Source organism: Magallana gigas, chromosome 2, assembly GCF_963853765.1.
Source record: "Magallana gigas chromosome 2, xbMagGiga1.1, whole genome shotgun sequence".
NCBI lineage: Eukaryota > Metazoa > Mollusca > Bivalvia > Ostreida > Ostreidae > Magallana > Magallana gigas.
The window spans coordinates 51,889,316-51,916,082 of record NC_088854.1 but is presented as its reverse complement, the minus strand read 5'-3'; the positions used below and the strand labels follow the sequence as shown (position 1 = coordinate 51,916,082).

Genomic DNA, 26,767 nt, shown 5'->3' with positions numbered 1-26,767 from the left:
CTTTTTTTTAAAGTGAAGTGTTTAAAGTTTGGTTAGGATTTAAATGACAAGAAGAGATACTTTTTGTACAATTCATTCTTTTTGTTCAAGATATCACGGAAACATGCATAAAAAATGATATACGGTTAAAATACGATTTATTAGTTTTATTTTGGTACATGTAATTATTGCCCTATACTGATACAATCTATAAGAATAAGTAAAATCAGGGGAAAAAATAACGAAAAGGATGGTATCACATACTTGTATTCAAATTGGTTCATTTACTGTAAAATATTCAACCTTCAAATACTAGTATGTGAGATATCATATCACTTAATAAATGGCAGTGTAACGGAACTACCCTTCATAGAATGGGTGGATGTTTCAGTATCATATTAATTTGCGTTTCATAAGCTTTGAGCGAGTGTTGGTTATATCTTTCCTAAATATCATTTTGAAAAATCGCCTGCACGTTTACAATAGATTCAGATTTACATCGAATCCGAGCGATATACAGTTTATAAGTAATGCACGATATATATGTGTTCAAAGGAATATGCGTTATGCATTTTTCGTGGTTTTATTATGAACCGTTCAATGTGATCAACTAAAGTATGTACAACTTTCGTCATCAAGGGTAGATTACCTGTAAAATAACAATACATCTACATATGTAGTCTACCTATGTAGATCCATGCTCACCCGCAAAAAACCCCGGTTTGGTGGTTTCCTGTACTGATTTCATTATGCACTGTCACTGCTCACAGACTCATCTTTATTTATGACAATCTACATCATAACTATTTTCCAACGATTTTGTGCCTGGCGAAGCAATGTTCGACAACCCCTACTCAGGGAAATCAAGTACGCTTGCTCGGAAATTGAAAACAGAAAACATCTAGAAGTGGTGTTGCATACGAAAGACGAATAGGGCCAAATAAAAAAATATTTTTCATTTTGTAATTACGAGAAAAGATCTCGTTAATACGAGTTGATTATCTCGTTATTACGAGAAAAGAGTCTCGTTATTTCGTGAAAAGATCTCGTTATAACGAGTTAATTATCTCGTTATTAGGAGAAAAGATCCCGTTATTACAAGATAAGATTTATATAAAATGGTGCGTTTCTGGAAAGACATTCAAGTCGAGTGGTTCACATTTTTTCAGTCTATTAACGTTAATTCAACTTAATTTCATTAATTCCTAAATAACAACGACCATTCTTTAATAATTTCTATATAATATATAAAAGGATCGGATTAAATATTTTATCTTATATGAAAAAGTGGAAAGAACGTTAACTTATTTTACTTTTCAGCATATATTACAATCCCACTGCGAATTTAAGTAAATACCAGGTACATGTAGTTCTAGTCATAAAACCACAATTATATTAGTTACAGATAGTTTCAATCATGGATATTTGGAATTTACCTCGGCTTATATTCTATTTACTCGTAAACAACCTATATTGACAATAATTGTTTTTGTATATTAACATTTTGGAGTCGGAAAACAAATTATCCTTCATATTAATAAATTAGTTAATTAATTTATTAATCAATATGCTTTGCTCCTTCTTCTAAAATTCTTTAACTTATTAAATGCATTTCTAATGTACATCAATTTTTCATAAAGAGAGAGTAGAACGATAAAGCGCACTATTTATATTGATCTTTTCTCGTAATAACGAGAGAATTAACTCGCAATCACTCGTAATTACGAGATATTTTTTCGTTATTACGAGATCTGTTCTCGTAATAAAGAGATAATTATTTAACTTAACTCGTTATAACGAGATCTTTTTTTTTTCCGTAATAACGATATCTTTTTTTGTAATTACGAGATAATTTTGTTTATGTGTCCCTATTCGGCTTTCGTATTTATCAACTGTTCGGTCCGAGTTTTACACCCAAGCACTTGTTAATTACCAAAAAACTAAATCGATGATATCAATACATAAAACGTTTATATCAATATAATTTTTCATTATTTGATTGTTTGCTAACTTTGATGAGCCGAGCGAATTATTTAACGTCAGTAAATAAAAATAAACAAAACACACTGATCAAAGAGAACGGCGCTAATATTGTATGATTTGTTTTGCATGCTCGTTATCATCTCCAATGTAGCAACTAAACTCTGTAATCAAAATCTTGAGTGTCGAAGGCGTGTTTTTAGTGATAGCAAATATATTCAATCAGTTCAAACATTCAGCACCACCAATGTGATTTTTGGCAAGGCACGATACCTGTATGGAATTTCCGTTATACTTGAATAATTTGCACCGCTGCTACTAAAAGTTAAACTATGTTATTCGGGCGGAGAATTAAGATATACTAAGAAAAATCATAAACCCCCCTTTCTGGTTATCTTGTCTGCCTTCACAACGTTATGCAGGTTTCTTCGGTGCCGAGTGAAGCGGCCTCTTCGTGACGGACACCTATATCTTAGGTTATAATGATACAGGTATCTGTGCCGTCTCTCCCCTCCAGTAAGGGGACACGCCTGACTATGTATACACTGCTGCTATTGTTGGTGGTGCAGGGCTCGGGGTCCAGCTTCAGCGACAGGGAATATCAGGGATTTTCCGACTTCCTGGACGGTGTGATATCGTGTAGGGGAGTGACGGGAGGGGTGGTGACTTTAGTGAAAGACGAGAGGGTGGTCCTCACTAAGAGTTTTGGTTACTACGACTTGGAGAGAAGGAGGAAGGCAACAGTTAACACACGGTTTTTCATCGGGTCCCTGACCAAAGCTTTCACCAGCGCTGTTATTGCCAAACTCCTGGCCGAACATCCCAGGTAAATTTTATTTCTAGAATACAACTAGTAAATGTTAATATATACAACTCAGGGTGTGATATAACATTATCTAATTCGTCAAAGCCCTTGTAACGTAAGTTAAGCATAAGATACATGTACATGTATGTTTTGATTTAAAGCTCGCTTTCGCGTTCGCGCACCTGTTGTTGTAGGTACATTTATTGACATTGCTTTGTGTGGTGTCATCGACACGTGTGGGGGATGCCCGCTGTATGCGCGTTAACGATGACTTAATGTGACAAATAATGCGCCAGTATGACGTGTTAACACGTTTAATGTGAACCCACAAAGCACAATGGCTTCCTGGATCTGTTTTAATCAACGTAGAAAATAGGTACCGGATAAGGTGAGAAGGACAAGATGTGTGGTCTGGTAAATGGGGTTACAGAAACGGTCTGATCAGCACAATACAAACTACATCAGGTGGCTAGAAATAAAAATACCTTGTTAAAAGGAAATATATAATTATACGATTTGTAGGGCAAAAAACCCCAACTACTTCTCGTATAAGATTTCCTATCTCTCAAATGATAAAGTATTTATTCATACACAGGCAAGTATATTTGAAAATTTACTTGAAATCGTCAAGCAAAGACCATTAGAAGGGAATATAATGATTTGAAAAATCACTCTAAACTTGCAGGTTTTGGTACTTAGGGCAGATAAACTGTTTAATCCATAGGTAGCTACTATCATATACATAAGTACATGTAAAGTAAAGAAGCTGTCTTGTCTTTCAGTTACACTTGGGATACCCCTATCGCACATATTCTGGGACCCTCTTTCCGGCTAGCGAACGACTTGCTGAGCAAAAGCGTCAACCTCCGAGATGTTCTGGCCCACAAGGTGGGAGTCCCGTCCAATTTTAGCCCCCTCCTGGTGGGATTCCCGGAAAACACAACCAGAGAAGACTTTGTCAGGCATGTACTTAGAACTGCATACATTGTATTTTTTACTTTGTTTTTTTTTTTTACTGTGGTTTTAGTATTCGTTGGGATTAATTTTCGTAGATAAAATTAAATCGCAGTCCCAATGATACGTATTTTCGTAGTTAAACTTCATGAACATCTAACTTCGCCGATCAGCTCAACAACGAAATAAATGAAAATTGGTATTCAACGAATATTGATGAAACTTATTAACTATCACATGTGTATACTTATTACATGTCTCAAATGTTTAATTTTAGAAGTTTTATAATTATATACAAAAAGAAATACTTAAAAGGAAATGTTTAAAGAGTTGCTTTTTGGCAAAGGATGCAGCAATTTCTTTTGACAAGCTTTGACACCTTCCTTAACCTAGGGTTTTTTTTATTTGCACTGAGGAGGGGTGCGGATCAGAAACCTTTGACTAGCAAAGATGGAATCATTTCTAAGCAACACTTGATCTTACCGTTGTTTCAAATCACGCTTTCTTCTGCAATTACAATGTAACATTAAATCCTATCGCCAAACAATTACAAGATCTTTTTCATTTTTAAATTGTGCAGAATGTTGGGATATCAGGAACCCCTGTACCCCCTCAGGACCAAGTTCGTGTACAGTAACTACATGTACGTCCTCGCGGGGTTTGTGGCCGAGAAAATGGGCGGGAAACCGTGGGAGACGCTGGTCAAAGAACTGCTGTTTGAGCCGTTAGGAATGAGAGACAGTGGCTTTGTGAGTGATGTAAAAAACTTCACTCAGTATCCCTCAGCTTTTGCATACGTTGATGGAAGACTGGAGAGAGTCGACCAGAATTTGCTGTTGTAAGTAAAACCCTTGTTCTTCCTTCATCACACCGATATTGCATTTCGCTGATAAAATGAGGTAAACACGTGTTGTTGTTTGATACATTTCATTGTGTGAGCTACTGAGCAATATTGTTTCCCGTTTACACACGCCTCTGCAAATGAATTATAGCAATTGAATGTTTATTTGATTTTCAATTCATTATTTTTCTGCAAATCTGTCTTTTTAATAAATAAAAAGAATTAGGAAGTTTCGCTGAAACATTTCATTTTTAATCGGTTTATCAAAAATACTTCTCCTAAAACCTTAAACATTCACAACTCACCCCCCCCCCCAAGTCCAGACAAGGTACATATATGTAGTATCAAACTTGCTGCAGTCCCATGTTATAATCTTACGCCCCAGTCAAGAATATTCAGACATTAAAGGCACGGAAAACGTCAAACCTTGCCTGATACGAGTGTGATTGGTCTCATCCGAGAGAGCACCAACCTCGCATGGCAAAGGGAAAATAATGTTCATGTAATATAGGACATTCCTTCTTTTTTAGTTCAGTTCTACCCGGAGGCCCGGCGGGCTCCATTTACACCACAGCAGACGACATGAACAAATGGATGAATTTCAACCTCGGCAATGGTTCCATCAGCAACGGAAGTGTCGTCATACCAGACAAGTACTTTACTGAACTCCACAAAGAACAAATGAGCAGCCCGTTCTCCAAGAACAATCTGTACAAGCCTGTCTACCCGATCGCTGATATGACGCTCTCCTACTGTCTGGGCTGGGTATCGTCTGTATATAGAGGTAAAAATTAAACTCCTCATCAATATTGCTTTTATATGTTGATAAACAATCCTAATTCATTATATTAAATCAATCTTTCTCAGGCTACCGGAAGATATGGCATTCGGGAGGCATCGTGGGTTATTCTTCGTTGTTATGGTTGTTCCCTGATCTTAAAGCCGGAGTTTTTGTAACTATTACTGGAGCCAAGGACAACCAATACCGCCCTTCTTTATATACCATTGCCAGTCAAGCATCGGATCTGTTGCTAGGAAACACACCGTGGCTGAATGAATCGACATCTTGTACTTTTCCCGCGCCCTGGAAAGACCTCAAGTCTATCCAGCACGGAAACCCGCAGAAACCTCACCCTGAGCTCTACTGGAACATCACCGTCTCTCAAGCCACGTATGCTGGCTTGTACGGCCATCTTGCTTTCGGTAACATGACAATAACGTCAGATGGAGACGGCATATTATTAAACTACGGGAGATTCGGAAGACTTAGGTTATTACCAATTAATGAGCAACTATTTTTAGGATTCTTTATAGACAGTCTTTCCTTTACAACTAATTCAGATGGAAATACTGAACCGCTTGTGATAGACTTCAAATTTAATGCCCTTGGCGCGGTGGAAAGCATAGAATTTCCCGTGGATTTTTCAGTACCACAAAAGACATCTTTTAAAAGAATTGATAAATCTAGATCCAGGTATACGAGGAACTATTCAGTGATGACCAAGGCAGAAGGCGGGGGGGTCGGGACATTTCTATCTGTGACTGCAGCATGGTGCTTGTTTCATTGACCACTGTAAAAGGCAGAGGGCCGGGGGGGGGGGACATTTCTATCTGTGACTGCAGCATGGTGCTTGTTTCATTGACCACTGTAAAAGTGCCTTAACTCACGTACACAAATGACCACAACAAGAAAATCGACAAACGGAATTTTTATGAAAAGTCTTATAATTGGAAAAAAAATACACATTGATTCATTAATGACATGAAAAAAATTATAAAGTGAATTTCAAAAAGTTCATTGTTTCATGTATAGTTTCAAAATTATCACAATTAAATTTTTTACGTGTAATGAAATATCAACTGTCCAGTGAAGCAACACACAAGGCAATACTAAGGAGAAGAGAACATATTACTGAATACTACTCCCTTCCACTAGCATAAACTCATCATTCAAACACCTTACCTTGTACATGTAGTAACAGTATAGCCACATATAGCATTTGGGGGTTCATTTACTTCTTTTAATTTACTTTTACTAGCTGTGCAACATATTTCAAAAAAAATTAAAAATACAGAACTGTAAATGTAAAGAAAATCATTTACAGAATATCATATGTACATATATTGGAATACTGTTCATAATTCCATACGTGCTGACACAACCATGTACAACCATGTAACAGTTGTAGACTTACAACATACACAACCAACGAAATACAAGCTTTGAGATGTAGGGACGGAGTTTTCTAATAAAATACTATACATAGGCAGCACTACTGAAAACTAACACACTGAAGTGTAAATTATACTGGATGGAATCAGGTCTATAATGCAATCGCTATAAATTAAATAAATTATATGGAATTGTATGTCAAATCACAGAATTAAATAACAATAAATCAATTGTTCAACTACATCTACTCATTAGATTAATGGGTAAGAATAAAAAGTCACAAGGGGATATCAAAAGAAAAATCAAAAATAAAATGTAAAAGTAAAAAAAAAAAATCTCAAACATCAAACAAAACATGAAGGGGAAAAAAATCAAATATTAATTATGTAGCCAAATATAGAGTTTGACTAGGAACAGATAAAGAAGATAATGGAAATATAACAGCAGGCACAGGACAGGATACATCCAAAGTGGGACCACACAGTACTTGGATACACACAGGGGTGTACATGTATATAGGCTAGTAAGCTAATCATTGCACTGTAAGCTGGGAGCTAGAGCATTATAAAGCTCTCTGTGAATGTACTATCAAATACTGAGAACATCAAAGGTGAACTGATCCTACAACTCATGCCATGTGTTGGTTCTGTACATGTATTCCTACTATTCTCAATCCATTCATAAATTAGGAATGGAATCCAATTGAGACATAATAAATATGTGTCCACCTTGCTTCATATCCCTGATGAGATATACTGGTAATAAGTCTTGCATACAGTCAATGGAAATTTTAAAATGAACATTTTTCATGTCTATCTTTCATACATACAATTGTCAATATGACATCACACAATCAGTGGGGGTTTACACTTTATGTACATTCCTCCATCAATAAAAACAGGTACCTGGGAACTCTGGCCATATCTAGATCAATCTAAAAATAAAATGGAGAAATGTTACTAAAAATTCTCTGTGTTTCTTAGCAATACATGTACTTTAAACTCAGTATCAACTTTGTATTAATGTATACATACCATTATTACTCTAGCTAATAAGGAAAACTTAGAGCGCAAAGTAAAGATAAAGAACAATATAAAGCCTTTGTGATATAAAACTAACCACCACATTGTACACCTATTTTAATTCAATAGTGGAAAGACAATTATATCACAAAATAAACCAAAAGCATCCCTATTTTGCATATAATTTAAAAAAAAAATTAAGTTCTATTTTAAAATCAAAAATATTAAAAGAAAATTTTCAGAAAAAAAAATGATTTTTCCGTAAGAGCAAAGAAAAGAGTTAATGTCCTTAATTTTTCAGAAGTGTAAGTGAGACTCAACATCCTTACAAATGTTGTTTGCAAATTAATCTTTGTTCAAACACTGATGTGACACAGATACATTTACAAATTTGGTTTGAAAACGGCTCACCAAAAAGCAACAAATATTACAGAGAATGATTAAAGGTGATATCTTCTATGTTTAAGTTTGATTTGTAAGATGTGCAAAAGCCATGAATTTGAGAGCACACAAAAGGACCAAATAGCTCACACAACAGGATGTGTTCTAATGAAGTGTTAAGTGAACTTACTACTTTGGTTTTGTTCTGTAAACACATGTATTGAACAAAAATTCATTACTTTCTTGACTGCAATTCTGCAGTTTTCTCATTGATGTTAAAAAATAAACAATAAGCTTCATTTTTTGAGAAATTCATGTACAATGTTTGTGTAAAATTTCCCTGATCTTAATTATGCATAAATACTATATTATTACATGTATTATTTAATGTAAATCAAATTGTTCAGAGGTCACCCTTTAAAAATAAAGGGCTATCAACGCAATTTTAAACCTTATTTGGTAAAAAAGAATTTCACATTAAGATTTATTACAAGCACCTCTATGGAATCAGTAAAAGATCAAACAGTAATGAACTGAGACACCTACCCTCAGTGAAGGCGGCATCGGCCATGACCAGCTGAAATATCTTGGGGTACAGGTGCTCCTTTTCCTTGCCCAGAATGTTGGTCACCAGTTTGGCCCCCTCCTCTATGTTCTCATCCTCATCTTCTTGGAGAGCCTGAAAATTTACAGCAAATGGCTGAATGGTTTGCCAGCAAAGGAGGAAGATTAGAAGTTTTATTACTTGTTGATCTTTTTACCAGGAAAAAAATATTTATTACAAGTTTCAATCTTAAAGCAATAATACCAAAATAACAGTTGTTATTGTCATGGAAAGGAATCCAGTTAGAATTGATACTGATAGATGTGGATCTATGTTAACAAGGCTAACCTGAACAGTTTTGTAGACCTTCAAGAATCTGTCACATCCTAGTTCCCCCTCCAGCTCAGCTCGGGACTCCTCCAATCGGCTGAACAAATCATAGTCTTCCTCATCGTCTCCAAACTGGGTGTCTCGATCACTCTCATCTGTAAAACATGAATACCCATTGCAAAGCAACTTCAATATCAAAACTACAGAGCATTACCTCTGTGCACAATCTCGGATTTAATAATTGTCTCCAATTTTCTATCAATTGCAACATAGCTAATAAGATTGATTCCATTCTCTTCAAAACAAAGTCAGTCTTTTTGATAAATTAAGAACTGACTTGATGATCTTTTTAATAGGGATTCTTGGTATCTTATCTCTTCATTTGAAATTTTTGGACACTTTTATCTATATTTAGTAACAATCACCTGACTGGAACAGGTCCTCAGTGTTCTCTGATTGGTTCTCGTTGTCCATGGGGTCCTCAGTCTCCTCCCCTTCACCTGTCTCCTCCCCTTCACCAGTCTCCTCCTCACCATTCTCTTTGTCCTCATTATCTTCCTCATCTTCCCCATTATTATCTTCATCACCTGCAAAATAATTCCAAATTTATATCTCTAATGTTTTCTTTACTGGTACAAACACCCTTTACTATACAATGCTCTAATATACCAAACTGACATCCCAAAAAATAAACAAATTCAAATATATGAAAAAAAATCTTTTTACCGTTATTACTGTTTGCGTCTTCACTTTCATTAATGTCATCTTCTTTACTTCCTGTCATGTTCAATGTAGAAGATTTCCTCTTTTCATCATCTATTAATAATCAAGTATTATTACATGCATGTGTATACCAGATGATATTTTAGTCTGTCTTTTACTTCTTAAGTGTCTTTTTTATCAACAACTATTGCCTTTTTTTCCACAGAAAGTGGTTTTGATAACCTGTGTATGAGTAAGGCTGATGGCCATAGAGAAACAAACCTGTGCTGTATTCCCTCAGTAGTAAACTCTGCATGGTCTCTCTAACACTCATCAAATCCTCATCATCTTCATCATCACTGAAACATACACCATAACCAGCTATAAAAATATCTAAAATATCTAATATCTAAAAATTTCTTGATCAAAAGTGAAAGATGGGAAGACAAATGATAATAAACTCTAGCAATAATAAAGTGCCTATCCATATATACTCATTTTCATTGTCTTCCTCCCCCTCCTCCTCCTGCTGCTCCTCGAGGTTGAGGGGACTGATAGGCTCCTCCTGAGGACTGTTGTCCTCACTGTCTTTATCCTCCAGGCTGACGTTAGCTAACAGACACTCTACCAGCTCCTCGTCCTACAACAATGGGGTTATGTCACAACTTTAGCAGGTATTTTGCAGTGTACCGTATAACGGGTAATTTTTACTGCTGTAATATTTTACAAATTTGTCATAAAATAGGATGATTTGAATTTTTACGCGTTATATTTTTACGAATTGGACATGTTCGTAAAAATTAAAATCATCTGTGGTAAAAGGGGGGACAATTTCACCGTGACTTTGTTACAGTTAACACACATACAAATCAGAAAATCGTTTTTTCTGTTAACGATTCCTTATATTTATGATTGTGTTTATACTAGGGATGTAAATCGGTCAATTTTAAGTACTCAGTTACTCGGACGTTTTTCCGATCGAGTACCAGGGTACTCGGTAAGAGTGTAAATAAATATGAACAAGTACATTGATAAATGTAAAACCTTGGTCACTTTTGTAGAAATTCCTCCTTATGTTTAAGACGAATGTGATTTAACATGTTTGTCGTTCCCCCCGTATAGGATAAGTTTATTTCGCACATCTGACATTTTATGTTTTTTGAAACTTCAGTTCTTTTAAAATATTTCCAGACTTTGAAGTCGGTGGCGGCATTTTAGGTCTGTTCAATTTCTCTACTGTGTGCTATCTAATTTATATAATAGACTATAATAAACGATGTTTAGTGAAAAACAAATCATTAAATTAAGCCAAAAATAAGGGTAGAAGACAGCCAAAGGTAACAGGTGCATGGTCACGATTATTACTATATAAACACTGCCACAGGCGATAACGGTCATTTAGCATATTTAGAGGCGTAGGAAATCCTAATTACTGTATGTACAAGTGCAATGGACATTTTAAGTTTTTAAACCGATGTTTTAATGCATTATTAAATAAAATTAGAAATATTAAAAAATATACATCCGAGTAACCGAGTACCAATTTTAGTATTCGATACTCGGACTGTCGATCGAGTACCCGGTTAACCGGGTACTCGTTGACATCCTTAGTTTATACATTTAACTTTATTTCATATGTGATATACACTTTACTATCCTATCTATCTGGGTATCATCATTGATGTACACCATGTGCTCGTCTCAGTTTGATTTACCGGAAAAAACCCAAAGACAACTCTATTTCAATTTTTTTTTCTCTCTCTTTCTTTCTCTCCCAACCAAAAAAGACATCTAGCTACTAACGTGGCATTATACGTAGTTTTAAAAAATACTCAAGACTGAATGAAAGATCTGAACTGTTAACACCACGTGATCAAAAACGCTCAAATATACCTACATGTACATGTACAGTCGTCAGGGCTGAGCTGAAGGTCATGAACATTACTTTCATACGTACCATGTAGAAATTTACGTGCGATGTTTTTTTACTTCTGTGAAAATTTACGCGTTTAATTTTTACAGATTTATAAAACTCGTAAAAATTAGCAGCACGTTAAAAAATACCCGTTATACGGTATATGTTTATGAAGATCCATTTTTATTTTTATAAATATTTGGATGAAACAAAACGATTAAACAATTTTTTACATGCAGATATTATACTTAATGTGAGAGAAAACAGCTGACAAAAGAAGAAAAAGAATTCCCATATCTTTCTAGTTAGTATGTTAGTCTGAATATCATGACATATTTCGAGGAGTGAAATCAAAACAAAGCAAAACTTGCCTCATTCTTCAACTTCTCCAGGTCAAGGCTTTGTTTCCTGGTTCGCTTGACTGCATTAGTCCGTTTCAACTTGGCAAGATCAGGCTCAGAGCAGGTACGCAGCATCTGACATAGAAATAGTACAAATTTCATAAGAGTTTGCTATACTATATGCCATTTTTTTTCTTTGGAATTTTTGTGCTTTGTTTTTATACTGTAATGCATATCCAACTTAATCTTATACATACATGTACATAAAGTTTGCTTAGATGTGATGTCCAAGATTTAAAATAGAAGATACCTAAACCAGTATTTTTATTTCAACTATGTATTTACCACAAATATGTCAAATGTTAAAGTGGTATAATTTGTCATGTGAGGTCGTTGCGTTTTTTGCATTATTAAAAAACAGTAACATAGGTAAACGTAATGTGTTCAGAGTACATGTATTGCGTTCATCAAATGTATTATGATACTGTAAACTACAAGAAATATGAAGCATTCAACCATTATTTTCTTAGCAGTGGACCCTAATTAATGTCTAAATACTCTTTTTTGTTGTTGATATAATAGCATCATCAAACATTATTCAAAGAGTTTCCTAATAACATTTACCTGAGCATTTCCAATGTCAAACTGTCCACATGTAATCCCAAGAATGACACCAGAGTTTTGAGTTTTGCTACAACAATAAGATACATACAACAGTTCATATGCACAGTTCATTATATTACCAATCTGTTTCTGATTGGTGGAGAACCTGGGCTTTTACAAAGCGACATCAAATACAAGAAATAATGACATTGCACTATTATGTTTACCATCCAAAATTCAGAAACAAGTTGTGCATTACCTCAAAGAAATATTCTTAGGTTTGCTATCTTTTGATTCCTCTTTTTCCTCTGTTTTATCTTCAGAGTCAGGTTTCGTGAACAAGCTTCCAGCACCCTCTGTTTTACTCGCTTGAGGAACACTGTCAGAGTCTAACAACAAAAAAGAAAAGTCAAGTTATAAACCACGCCCACTGTAAGCTGGCCAATGATATACCATTCCAATCTCCACAAAAAATAAATGAGTAGTGACCATGAAACCAAACATGCGTACAACATCTTGACCATGCAGTTAAAATACATGTACATGCACTTGACATTGTGAAATAATGAAATCACAATTCTTTTTCAATTACATTACTTTTTTTTCTTTAACTCACACTAATTTAAAAGGATGAAAATTGTTCTAACCTAAACAGGCAACCTATATGCAAAGAAATGCAGTAACTTGCTAAAAGCAAACTAAACTAACCAAACTGCTTAGGGGTGTCTGGTTTGGATAATTTCACTGGCTTAGGCAAAACAACAGGTTTGGATGGAAGTGGAGGTTTAGCAACACATTTAGGCTGATCATCTACTTTATCAGTCTTAGAATTTGAATTTTCCTTGTCATCTGATTGGTCAGTTTCCTGTTTGGTTGTTTTGTTTTCAGAATCTGTATTGGATGAATCAGCCTTCTCCTCTGCCAATGGGATATAATGTTTCACAACAAATACACATGTGCCAACATGCAAGTCAAAATACAAATACTTGTATACGACAATAGTAGAATTAAACAAAATATTACTTTTCCACATTAATATAAGAACAGTATTCAAATATCTTGCATTAGCAGCTAGCGTTATATCTTTATGCATCCACCATTTTGTTACATACATGTACATTTAGCATGCTTTAAAACTGTTTCCCATTAATTGCTTATAGAGAAAATATAACATAAAATTTGAATTTATTTTCCGTTATAATATACCATATTGAGTATTAAATCAATTGTAGCTTTATGTTTTGTATTCATATATGGAATTGGTAATCAATGTGATTGCAACTTTCCGGCTTCTGCTAGTTTTGATCAATAAGAAGTTAGCTCCAGACAGTAACATAAAAGACACCCCAGAGACAGGATTACCTAGATTTGGAAGCTGCCCTGTTACTATGACCGGTTTATCAACAGTAATGGTGGCACCTATAGCTGTCCCTTCTAGTTAAAAAGTGATCCAATTAGTCAAACAGATATTGTTACTTGAGGTGTGACAAAAGACAACATTAAGAAAGGTGAAGATAGTCTGTAAGTCTAAAATTCTGTTTATTCAGAAAGATATAACCGAAGAATTAAGTAAATTACTAGTGAATATACGACTATAACAAAGACAACACTAGGATATACATGTATTAATCCCTGGGAACTGACCTTTGGGTGGGCCATCCTTGCTGAGGGTGATGGTGCCCTGCCTGATGGGGACCACTGGAGGTTTGGAGATTGTGATGGTGGCCGACACAGAGGGTGGGGTGGGGGAGGAGGCCTCTGGACTGGACACTGACAAAATTTAAATCAAATTAAATCAGTTAATCAATCAGCATAAAACTATATATGATTCAAATGCATCATCACAGGTATGGGGTTCACTCAAAGCACCTAATATTGAGAAACTTCATCTTGATTTTTGTAAACATATCTTGAGAGTTAAAAGGTCAACTTGTAATGTAGCAGTTTATTCTGAATTAGGACGCTGTCCTCTGCTGTACCAAAGAATGTTCAACATAGTTAAGTTCTGGAAAAAAATACTGTACCATAATAATTGTACTATTCAACATTGCTATTATACACTATATGACTGTGTCGAAAAACATAATGCAAAAAACTGGTTGTATCATGTTAAAGATTTTTTATGCAATCTGGGTATGTTGAGGGATGAATTGTGAGAAAAAAAAACAGCTGCAGATCTCATTGTTGTTAAACAACGTATTTTTGACCAAGCTACACAGTATATTTTTTCTCAACTAGATATTTCTAGTAAATGCTCTTTTTTTCAAATACATGTACTTAATTACGACCCATGATTTACAATTTTTTTTAAGGAAATCTATTTCAAACAAATATCAAAAGTGTATTTCAAGATTCAGGTTGTCTTCGCATCAATTGCCAATAAAAACAGGTCGATTTTATAATATTGAAGGACACAATAGAAAATGTTTCTTATGTTTAAATTCTATGAAGATGAATTTCATTTTATTTTAATATGTTCCATATACGAAGGCTATCCCAAAAAATACATTAAGCCTTATTACTGGAAAAAACTTCAATGTGTAAACTTTTGCAACTTTTTAATGTTGAAAATGTAAAAGAACTATGTAATCTGGGTAAATTTATTCACTTTAGTTTGAAAATAAGACAAGATTTACTTAATGCAAATTAGATGTTGATATCAATGTACACTTCTGCAACATTCTCCTGTTAACCTACCTGTACGTGTATATTGTTTATATTTATTGTACTGATAAGCTGTATAAGCTTAAAGTTAATAAAGAACTGAACTGAACATCACTTACTGCAATATCATCCTCTCACATACTTCTAATTAAAACTAATTACTCATCCACTCAATACTTGCTACACAGGTTTAGATCAAGCATCCAATTTAAATTAGAGTACATTATCAAACTGTTACACATTTGGCTTACTGTTGTTCAGTGTAAGATCTGTGTGTGACATTTCTTTACAATTTCAAGCCATGACAAGCAAACAGAACAACTCTGAACAGATCCAAGTGTAAAGCAAGTGTAAAATTATTCTTTCTTTTAAAACCCTTACAGCTCAAAAAAAGAAAGAAATAAAATTTACCACTGGATTCCCCAGACAGTGTTCCTGAGACCACAGACTTCTGTGCTAAAGCATTGAGCAGTGTATCACTGGGCCCCGCCCACTTCTTTTTTTCTGGGACCGAGGGCTTGCTGCTCCCCTCCCCACTGCCTGCTCCCTCTCCTAGCTTCTTCTCCAGATTGCTCAACAATGTGTCACTGGGTCCTCCCCATTTCTTCTTCTCTGGGGGCTTAGGCTTAGTGTCCCCTCCCTCCGAGACGGGGTGTTTGACAACTTGATCACTGGCAGAGGTTGCTAGAGGATAATATTAATGCACTTAATATGAAACTTTGTGAATTTGGAGTTGAAAATTTAATTTCAACTGTATTAATCAAAGCCACAAATAACTTTGTCCCATATAAAGACTCCATATCTTCTTACACTGTACTGACAAAAACAATGTTAAATTCCCAAACTAGTGTTCAAGAGATACATGTAATTTGACTTAACCAACCTTCCATCTGAGAGGCTGTCTGTTCCAGGGGAAGGTTGGAGAAACTGACGCCATCTCCCTGACCCCACTGAGATCTGGCAGACTCTGGGGGTGAGGCTTCCTCTGCTATTTCTGGCTTCTCTGCCTTACCCCACTTGCCTTTGGGTGCTCCCTTATGAGATCAATTAAAATATGACAAAATATAAAACAAGGTCAATATCACCTCACTTTGTTCTGAAATAAATTGACATATTGTTGACACAATGTTTTACCTTTTCATTCAACTTCTTCAAAATTTCATCTTTTTTCAGCTGGTCTGGATGCCTAAAATGAAGACAAAGAATTGTCCTTTATCTCATGCAGGTAACCATGTATATGACAGACATAGGATAACATCATTTATTAATATGTGTACTTCAATTATTTAAGAGTACCTGCCGGTTTATCATCAGTAAATGATTATCAAATATTTAACATAAAACTGTACAAAATCAAAGTTACAGTAATTGCTTCAAGTAGCTATGTCTTCCAACAAATGAAGAAGAATACATTATTACAGTAGTGAATTTTACACATAATGTGGTTTCATTAATATTCAAGGGTATCAATTTTTGTGGAAAACGTGAAAATCACAGTTTCAAGGATACGTAAATTAGTGGCCAATTATCCTATCAATACAAAATGTTAACAGAAATTGCACTTTAATGAACACTTAATTTCATGGATCAACTGAATAACGAAATCCATGAAAATTGGTATTCAACGAATATTGATGAAACCACAGTATTGAGTTCACCCAGCCCCCTTACTTTGCGTTTTCTTCCTTGCTGTCCGCTGGCTTGGCACCTATGGCACTAAGAACACTGGTAAATCCTGTTGGACTGGCTGGTTCCATGGCGACAGGTTTGGGAGGTTCCGCTCCGATCGCATTAAGAACTCCAGTCATGGACACAGCAGGGGCCGGGGTCACCTGAGGTTTAGGGGGCACAGGGAGGGGCCTGAAGATCATATGACTTTATAAAACTTTTATTCAGTGACAATTACTTTAATTGAAAGTACCTAATACTTGTAGCACACAACAACAAAAACTTATTTTATGGCTTGCTGTACTATAAAAAATTCATACCTTCCTTGCTTTGCTTTATCCTGTTGAAGAAAATGAAAAACAAAATTATGAACATTAAATTAATTAGATTTCACACAATATCTAATGCATAACTCTTAGTTACATGCACTTCATCTTGAATATGGTGTTCCACTGCTTTAAGTCCCCTACTGATAAAATGCAAATGTCAAATAAACATCAGGTAGACAATAACTTTTAGGCCACTGCCATTGCCATCCTGATTATCAGAAAGTTTCTTCATGTGTATTTGTAGAGTGATTGAGGGGTGAGATCACTTACAGGGGCTGCTCCGCCCAGCTGTCTCAGGCGCTTCTCCTTCTCAAACAGCTCTCTCCTGTCTTTTTCTAGCTGCTCCCGCAAGATCTGAGCTCTATCATCTGCTTGTTGCTACAATACCAAAGTTTCACCATCAAACAACATTCATAAGAAATACTGTGGTTTCATTAATATTCAAGGGTATCAATTTTCTTGGATTAAGTGAAAATCACAGTTTCAAGGATACGTAAATTCGTGGCAAGTGACCCTATCAATACAAAATGTTAATAGAAATTGCACTTCAATGAACACTTAATTTCATGGATCAACTTGATAACAAAATCCACAAAAATTGGTATTCAACGAATATTGATGAAACCACAGTACACATAAAATTGTTTTCAGTATGCTTAAAAACCTTATTCTCATTGCCAGTCATGTAAGCATCACACTGAATGCATCTGATTGGGAATATCAAGCGTTACCCTGAGAGCCTCTATCTTCTTCCTCCTCGCCTCAGCATCTTTCCTGGCTTGTTCTTGAGCTTCCTGTGTACAGAGAGTTTGGTATGTATGTAAATGAGCAATGTAATACATTCTATAGATCTAGTAATTTTTATCTGTCTAAAAAGACACAAGCGGGAACTCTTGTTAAACTCTTCATTCTGCCTCAATTTGAGTCCAAACTATTAAGCTGTTCAATTAAACACACAACACTTTCCTCAGACCATGTCTGTTCTAACATACTGCAACTTTAGATTGTTAAATCATTAACACTGTCTTTTTGCTTTTAAATCTAAGGAACATCTATCACAGTTTTCCATAAAATCAATAATTAAATGATGATCCACTAATTAAGCCTACATTTAGTTTTACCTCGTTCTTATTTTTGCCCATCACATTGCGTCTCTCTTGGTAATTCTGTTGCCTTATCTGCCTCAGCTTTTCTATATAATCCTAAAAAATCACATTTATATAAAGCATGCTGTTCATATAGCTGTTCATCAGTTCACTTGGTGAAACACAAACAGGTCGTGATCATTACCTGCTCCTCCCTATTCCTGGCTGATCCTGGTCGTTGGTCATTATTGGGACTCTGCTGGGGAGTGGGGTCATAAGATCGGGCATTCTATTGATAAAAGATACATGAAGGGATCAGCTCAAGAGTATTTCAAATCTAAAATATGAATGATGATTTGCATGACTTAATGATTTGCAAGTTTGAATGTTTGTTATTGGGTAGAATGATTAAAACAGCATATTCATTAATACAGTTATTATAACACTAGCCATTTGAGCTATTCTGCTTTATAATTAGTATCTATCCCTTAGTAAAATTACAATTCTAGACATGCTATATATGACCACTGACTCCAAATATATCAGCCTGTCCCCTATGTTTGTTCAGGGCTGCCTCTTTCTTTCTCTGTACAAAGTCCTCCACAATCTTTGCCCTTTCAGCTTTTGCATCATTAACACCTGCATTCCTGTATAAACCGAGCATCCATATAAACAGTTAGCTTATGAAGGTTTCAAATTCACTAAAATAACCTACATTGTACAAGAACACATATATCATACAGATGTTTGATGTTGAGCAAATCTTGAAAAGCATTCACCTATTTGGCTGGTAGACTGGGGTTGGTTCGGGAACTCCAGGTCGCTTCCAGTTGGGGATTCCTTTTGAAGGATCTGCCACCCTGGGAGCAGCCATATAGGCCGCGGCATTGTTAGCAGCTAGACAGGAACATCAACATGTCTTTAATCTACTGTACTCTCCATCAATCATCAACAATCTTTTCTTGATACATTACAACTCCCTAGAACGTTTCAACCTTTAAACTTTTGTGATGCTTTCTTAACCCATCATTTGGTCAAAAGAGACAGATTCCGTGTTGAAACACTGAATTTTATATCAAGCTGTTGAGATTAATAAAAGAGTCTGGTCAATGACCAGTGAGTATTGTAAAACATGCTTATAATGAATTGACACTTACAGCGAAGTGATTCTCATTTCCCTGTGATTTTAAAACACATTGTAAACTTGATTGATAAAACGAATTACGCATACAACAAAGCAAAATCGCCCGTCCCTGTTGATTCACTATAAGCATGTTTTACTGTACCTGGCTGTGGGTTATTGAGTCTCTGGTCTCGGTCCATCTGGAGTTTGTCCAAGTAAGCATGATACTGGTCGTACTTCCCTCGCTCCTTATCTCCTGCTGGCTGCTAGAATAGATTGAAAAAATATAAAGATTATGACTGAAATAAGTAAATATCAATCCGTAATTAGATACAGCTGGATTTATTTTACACTTACATTGGGGGGAGGCCACCTGACCTGTTCCTTATTTTACACTTACATGGGGGGGGAGGCCACCTGACCTGGATTTATTTTACACTTACATTGGGGGGAGGCCACCTGACCTGTTCCCTATTTTACACTTACATTGGGGGGAGGCCACCTGACCTGTTCCCTATTTTACACTTACATTGGGGGGAGGCCACCTGACCTGGATTTATTTTACACTTACATTGGGGGAGGCCACCTGACCTGTTACACTTACATTGGGGGGAGGCCACCTGACCTGGATTTATTTTACACTTACATTGGGGGGAGGCCACCTGACCTGTCCCCTATTTTACACTTACATTGGGGGGAGGCCACCTGACCTGGATTTATTTTACACTTACATTGGGGGGAGGCCACCTGACCTGGATTTATTTTACACTTACATTGGGGGGAGGCCACCTGACCTGGATTTATTTTACACTTACATTGGGGGGAGGCCACCTGACCTGTTCCTTGGGCTGCTCTTTGACCCCATTCCTGTCTTTCTTCTGAGGAAAAAAATCATTGCTTTAATGCCTATCTTAACATTACATTCACATTCTACGTTTTCATGCCCTATAAAATGTGTCATTTTATAGCATGTCTCCACATCACAGACTTACATCCCCATCATCAGAACCCATCAGATTTCTCCATCCCTCCTCTCTGGCTTTATTGATGCGGGCCATCTAAACCAAAAGTTTACATACATGTATAGTATACAGATACATGTATACAACAAGATTTAAGTATAGATACATGTATATGTTTAGACATGACAAGATTTTCATTTATCATAGAGATAATTTCTAACTAACTGAAACTTACTTTCTGTTTTTCAATGAGATCTTTATGGCGTTTCTCTGCAGCAATCTAAAAAAAAATAAAAAAAAAAATACTAATACATGAACATACTGACACACACAAAATTCAAGTAAGAAAATATCAATGTCTCTAATACTGGTATATGCAGGATTAAATTTTTTTTTTTACCTTTTCTTCTTGTCTTTTCTTTTCTTTATCCATGAGATCTTGTCTTTTCTTTCTTAAATCCTGTAAAGACAACATACAAATAACAATTCATTAAAAATATGTGTATGCTTGTCCATTACATCCCTAAAATTATTATTTTTTTTAAAGAAAGCACTAAGTGGTGCCCCCCCCCCCTCCCAATTTACCTGGTTACTGTTGGAGGGCCTCATGCCCTGGGCACTTCCAGGGCGGCTTGCAGCACTCCCTGGCCGGGAGGGGCCAGCACTTCCTGGACGGGAGGGGCCAGCACTACCGGGGCGCTTCTTTTCTGCTGATTGTCTGCTATAATGTAACACAGGTAATTCAGTACATGTAGCTGTACATTATAGTACCATCTGATATAAAGATCCTCAATTGTTGGTATTATATTTATCATTGAAAATCTTACTTTTTTTCCTGGGACTTCCTAACTATTGGTGCTCCATATATACTGGCAGGGTTGTACTTCTGGACAGGTTTAGCTGGCGTGGCCTTCCTTGCTGAGGAGAAAATACAAAAAAGATATTCTTTGCATATAAAATGCAAAAATTTGAAAACAGATAAAATAATTTGTTCTAGTTTCCTGTGAAATCTGTAATTGTGAATTTCTTACGTGCTGGGGGCTTTGAGACCCTTGGGGGTGGGGGTAACTCTCTCGCCAGTTTCTGTCCATGCATTACAGTGTGGCTGAACTCATCAGCAATCAGCTATACACATGGAGATGTAAAGGTGACAAGATCAAGCATACAATACCACTTGAGAGGAGACACAGATTTTTTCTTTATTTGTAGCATTTTACATTTATCAGTTTATGCTATTTACATGTACATTTATCCTCATATTAGGTTTTATATTAAACTGTCATGGCAAGCTTACAAAATAAATGCAAAACTAGTGGGTATTGTTTTTTTTTACAAAAAAACACATGTCTCCCCTTCTCCCCAAGGATTGTAATATGGGGCAAATTTAACAAATATTATTCAATAGTACACCTAAGTGTATTATTATTGTTCTTTGCTTAAAGTTTGAAGTCCTTCTGTCAAAGTATATTCAGGAGTTGAACAATGAAGTTTTTTCTAATTTGACTTTGAAATAAAAATTTTAGGTCAAGGTCAAAAATTTTGGTAAGGTTCAACTAGGTTATATACCATCTATTCATGATACAAGTTAAAAGTCTGTATGTTAAAGGAGTCTTGTGTTATGGTCCCGACAATATTTTTTATCAAAAGCTTGACCTTGAAGAACTAAATAGGTCAAGGTCAAAACTTTTGGTGGCGTGCACTCCTTCTCAATACCATATACCTATGTTCCAAGTTTGAAATCTAAATGTCAAAGGGTATTAAAGTTATGACCCAGACAAATTTTATTACTTTTTTCTTAATTTGACCTTGAGTAAAACAAGGTCAAGGTCAAATATTATTCAAAAGTACACATAAGTGTATTATTGTTGTTCTTTGTTTAAAGTTTGAAGTCCTTCTGTCAAAGTATATTCAGAAGTTGAACACTGAAGTTTTTTCAAATATGACCTTGAAATAAAAATTCTAGGTCAAGGTCAAAAATTTTGGTAAGGTTGAACTAGGCTATATACCATTTAACTATGATACAAGTTAAAAGTCTGTATGTTAAAGGAGTATTGTGTTATGGTCCCGACAATATTTTTTATCAAAAGCTTGACCTTGAAGAACTAAATAGGTCAAGGTCAAAACTTTTGGTGGCGTGCACTCCTTCTGAATACCATCTACCTATGTTCCAAGTTTGAAGTCTTAATGTCAAAGGGTATTTAAGTTACGGCCTGGACAAATTTGGATGAAGAAGAAGAAGAAGAAGAAGAATGAGAAAGTCGACAAAAACAATATGTTTCCCCTTTGAAAGGGGAGACATAATAACACTTACATGTTCTGGGAGAAACTTAGAAACTTTCTTCTGAATAAATGGCTTTTTTAAAATGGAGTTTACGGATGGTCTTTCCCTAAACAAAGAAAGAATGCATAAAGTATAGGGCACTCTTTGTAATGAAACAGTTACTATGTCTGAGGTTACATGACAAAGAGGAAGAGACATACTTAGGAGCCCGTTTGAAGAGTTGAGCAATGAGTCCCCTTAGATCATAGCTGTACTTGGGAGAAATCGGTGGGTATGAGCCCCTGTAAAAAAAAAAACCCACAAAGATTTTATGATAAGTAAAGCTCCAATATTATATGTGGTATTCAGATTACTGGTAAACATTATCATTTAATATTTGTTCATGAATTTATTTTAAGTGTGGTAATATCTAAATTCTTATTACACTTTTGTATGATGATTTCTTTGATGAATGCTTAAGTACATAATACAGTAATATTTAATACAAAATTGATATAATTTATGTACATATATATGTTTTGTATTAAATACTTATACTTTTTTAGTTAACTCACCTGATTATCTTTAATACTAAATTCTTCATATTTCCTGCTTCAAACTACAATATTTAAGATTGAATTTCATGAGAATACTCAATAAGTAATTACGGATAATTGCCATAATCACAAATATCAAGATCTATATTTTTTTTAAATTATTTAAAGTTACACTAGTATATTTGGACACCCAGTACCTAGACCATTTTCACTTTTACTTACAGCATGCTTCAGTGTTGCCATTTCATACAGTACACACCCTAAGGACCATATATCACTGCAAAAAACATGTAACAATATAAATTATCAAAATCAATATATTCAGGGATATATTTCACTGTAAAATAAATGTAACCGCACTATATATCCATTCAAAGTGAAATTTCTCTGTAAAATAGCATCAGTTATGATAATCAAATTCATTAAACACAGTGTGTCTCACTGCAAAATGCATGTATGTGTTACTTTAACAGTATCTAATATCAACATCAAATTCATCAATTGATCCACTTTAATGGGAGTGTCCGCTGAGGTCCTACATATACCTGTAGTACTGAACACAAACCTCTTGTTGTTGTACGGTCTGTTCTCTACGATTTCTGGAGACAGGTAGTACGGGGTTCCTATACAGGTTCTGGCTAGCTCTACAGTGCTGAAAACCAATTTAGAACACATTAGTAATCTAAAATTAGATTCTGAGGTAGGTAGAAATCAAAAGGTGCGTGTTTTGGTAATCTGCTGTGTAAAAGCAAGGAAATGTTTAGAATTTTCTCTACCTGCCCAGGACTTTAGCGATTCCAAAATCTCCCAGTCTCACTGAACCATCAGCTGACAAAAAGATGTTCTACAAAGGGTTCCAGAACATTTGATCACTCAAATTTGAACAAGATTACAGTCGCATGTTCATGCATGTAAAGTGCATGTATGATTTAATATAAACAGGAGAAACAATGTTTGATTTTCAAATTTAATCAAACTGCTACTTCATTTTACCAAATAATAAGCTAAACAGGCAAAAGGGAATGTGACTTTACTTCTCTTTACCTGTGACTTGATGTCCCTGTGTAGAATTTTTCGGTCATGAATGTGCTTTATTGCTAGGCAAATCTGAACAAACCAGTCCATCACCTTCAAACAATATTACAGCAATGATCAGTAGAGAAAACTACTGGGTATAGGGTATGGTCAAACATTAAGAGAAGCAGTTTTAAGGGGGTATCTTGTGAGCAATCTAAAAATGCAAATAGGACCATTCAATATGACAGAATGGACAGTTTTTGGCTTATATATATAATCATTACATAATGACCTTTAAACATTATTATGTACATGCATATATTATAAAATGTTATATTATTATAATAAAACACTAAATTGCTCCAAGTATAATTCAAAATTCTTCATTACAGATGCATACCTGTTCCTCTGGAAATAGAATACCTCGCTGGCTGTTGATTTTACCATACAAATCACCTAAAGTAAAGTAAGGCAACAACATATGAAATACTTGTATGGGTTGTATGCATGAAAGGTCCCAGACAGTTTAGTGAATATATAAAGCTTTGACATTACCTTTTTCACAAAAATCCATGACAATGTAAAGGCTTCCAATTTCTACAACACCAAAAACAAAATTAGATCCCCTTCAGTGTAGCATTGCTTTAGAATTACTATATGTAATGATTCATGTTGAATTAGGATTTTTGGCTTTCTTGACAAAATATTAACACATAATACAACCAAATCATAAATGGAAATATTGTTTAAACAATAATATCAGACAATGGAAAATCCTTTTGAATATATCAATGTTTCTGTTAAAAATGTTTATACTGGTCTATTTAATTGAGAAAAAAAAACAAACTTCATAATACTGATGTATTTACAATACTTTGTATACCTTCAAATGATTCTCTGTATGTCACAATGTTTGGGTGGTTCAACTGGGCCAGCACAGCAACCTATAAAAAAAGTCATCAAAGAAACTAAGCCGTAATACATCAATCAAACAGAAATTCTGTAATACAATGAAGTCATGCATGCATTATATTCAATGGGTAACACAGCAGAGATATTTTATGCTGTGGATATTTCAGTAAGACAGTTGATAAGTAATAGATTGATTAGATAATGAAAAACCATATTGTAGTATTTGTCAACAAAACACATCATCTTTAATTACAGCATTGATAAATAATTTAAGATCATTTTTCCACAACAAAAAATATTTTTACTTCTTTCTTGGAATCCTGTCTTTCTTTAGGGCTCATCTATGAAAAAAAAACCCAAAAAAAACATTCAAAACACATGCATGAATTTTGGAATTTAATTTTTCAGATTATGTACTTCAAATCAGTTCCTTCAATAATTCTAAAAATTCACAATTTTCTTACAGGCTGGTATAATATAAACTGGGTCTACAAATTTTGATATACAAATTGCAACATGCTTATTTCACAGCAAGCTCATGAACACAATGTGGATCATATCTGAGTTTAGAAATGGAAAACAATCAAAATTGACTAATTATTTAATAGCGGGTGTAATAATGACTATTGAAGAGATTACAAACTATAATACTCTATGAACTCAAAAAATATGGTTTACAAAGGCGGTCTTCACGTTTCGATCACCATTTTAAATCTCACGCTAAAATCTGGCCCCGGGGCCATAAAACTTAAACGAGCTCACTTTTGATCTCAGTCTCACTTTTCCACTATATGTTTCTTTTGTAAAAGTGAGACTTAGATCAAAAGTGAGCTCGTCTACTTTTATGGCCCCCAGGCCTGAAGTATACAATGTGATTGTACTGATACCTTTCGTATATTAATTTCCTTTATAACAAATTGCTTGCCGTCATTCTTTTTTTTTACTAAAATGGCCTTCCCAAACGCGCCCTCTCCAATCTGTCTTACTTTGGTGTATTTATCCATATCTCACGTGCAATTGCTAAACTCGTGTGAGCCTAACGTTCAATTATTATAGGGCTACTCTTGACATTTTATAAGGAACATTTAAAAAGACTATTTTCTTCATGGTTCTTGGACGTCCACAATCACAATGAATCTCATCATGATACAAAAATATTCAACGGAAGTTTACAATCTCCACGATATGATATTTATGAATAATTTACGCAAAAACGAAAATAGCTATTTTATTTTTTAAAAATCAAGTTCACAAGAGAAAATATTTTAATACACATGAATATAAAGTGACAATATATATTCATAAAATCTATTGTATGTCTATTTCTTTAATGGTTTAGTATTTCGTTTTGTGCATAATAGTGGAATCCAAAAAAGTAAATAATGGCAGCGAACGCAGCAAAGGCACTGCGACTTGGACCCCGTTTGAAAGAATTAAGAATACACTTGTGCCAAAAAACATCAGCGAGTCAGGGTGTTCGGTAATTATTTTTTAAGTCTTGAAAACCATGCCGTTATATCCTTTATATCGTTGACCCCTGATAAAAAGGTTGAATCTCGAATTTCCTCGTCGATCGTCACAAACATTCCTGTCAACAAGCGCTGCCCTATAATCATGATA

General features: G+C 35.0%; 2 protein-coding genes across 12 annotated transcripts; one reads left to right on the top strand and one right to left on the bottom strand.

Annotated features, from left to right (window-relative positions):
- Window positions 1-2,177: 2,177 nt before the first annotated feature.
- Window positions 2,178-6,629, top strand: LOC105345897 (uncharacterized). 2 transcript variants are annotated; one of them, XM_011454252.4, is made up of 5 exons: window positions 2,178-2,785; window positions 3,547-3,726; window positions 4,299-4,556; window positions 5,090-5,343; window positions 5,427-6,629. In XM_011454252.4, exons 1-5 carry the CDS (start codon window positions 2,442-2,444, stop codon window positions 6,125-6,127), a joined length of 1,737 nt encoding a protein of 578 aa, XP_011452554.3. In that variant the 5' UTR covers window positions 2,178-2,441; the 3' UTR covers window positions 6,128-6,629. The 2 variants fall into 2 exon arrangements, with proteins under 2 accessions (XP_011452554.3, XP_065933222.1); XM_066077150.1 differs by lacking the exon at window positions 2,178-2,785 and adding an exon at window positions 3,098-3,229.
- On the bottom strand, window positions 6,253-26,322 carry LOC105335157 (serine/threonine-protein kinase Nek1). Of its 10 annotated transcripts, none has more exons than XM_034447297.2 (45): window positions 26,035-26,322; window positions 25,453-25,488; window positions 25,119-25,179; window positions 24,791-24,832; window positions 24,636-24,691; window positions 24,263-24,346; window positions 23,995-24,062; window positions 23,784-23,870; window positions 23,441-23,495; window positions 23,237-23,280; window positions 22,883-22,963; window positions 22,713-22,788; window positions 21,433-21,526; window positions 21,229-21,319; window positions 20,987-21,122; window positions 20,802-20,861; window positions 20,637-20,681; window positions 20,432-20,497; window positions 20,255-20,317; window positions 19,603-19,702; window positions 19,096-19,213; window positions 18,849-18,963; window positions 18,522-18,605; window positions 18,353-18,433; window positions 17,963-18,025; window positions 17,502-17,609; window positions 17,223-17,242; window positions 16,906-17,094; window positions 16,369-16,420; window positions 16,118-16,268; window positions 15,646-15,918; window positions 14,215-14,340; window positions 13,933-14,004; window positions 13,279-13,488; window positions 12,830-12,959; window positions 12,592-12,658; window positions 11,998-12,102; window positions 10,206-10,351; window positions 9,994-10,070; window positions 9,736-9,825; window positions 9,435-9,596; window positions 9,028-9,164; window positions 8,682-8,814; window positions 8,326-8,340; window positions 6,253-7,666 (listed from the first exon to the last, which is right to left on the bottom strand). In XM_034447297.2, the coding sequence occupies exons 1-45, from the start codon at window positions 26,149-26,151 to the stop codon at window positions 7,662-7,664; spliced, it is 4,191 nt and encodes a 1,396-aa protein (XP_034303188.2). In that variant the 5' UTR covers window positions 26,152-26,322; the 3' UTR covers window positions 6,253-7,661. The 10 variants fall into 10 exon arrangements, with proteins under 10 accessions (XP_034303188.2, XP_034303189.2, XP_034303187.2 ...); XM_034447298.2 differs by having other exon boundaries at window positions 19,603-19,705; window positions 20,987-21,119; XM_034447296.2 differs by having other exon boundaries at window positions 19,603-19,705; window positions 26,035-26,321.
- Window positions 26,323-26,767: the final 445 nt, after the last annotated feature.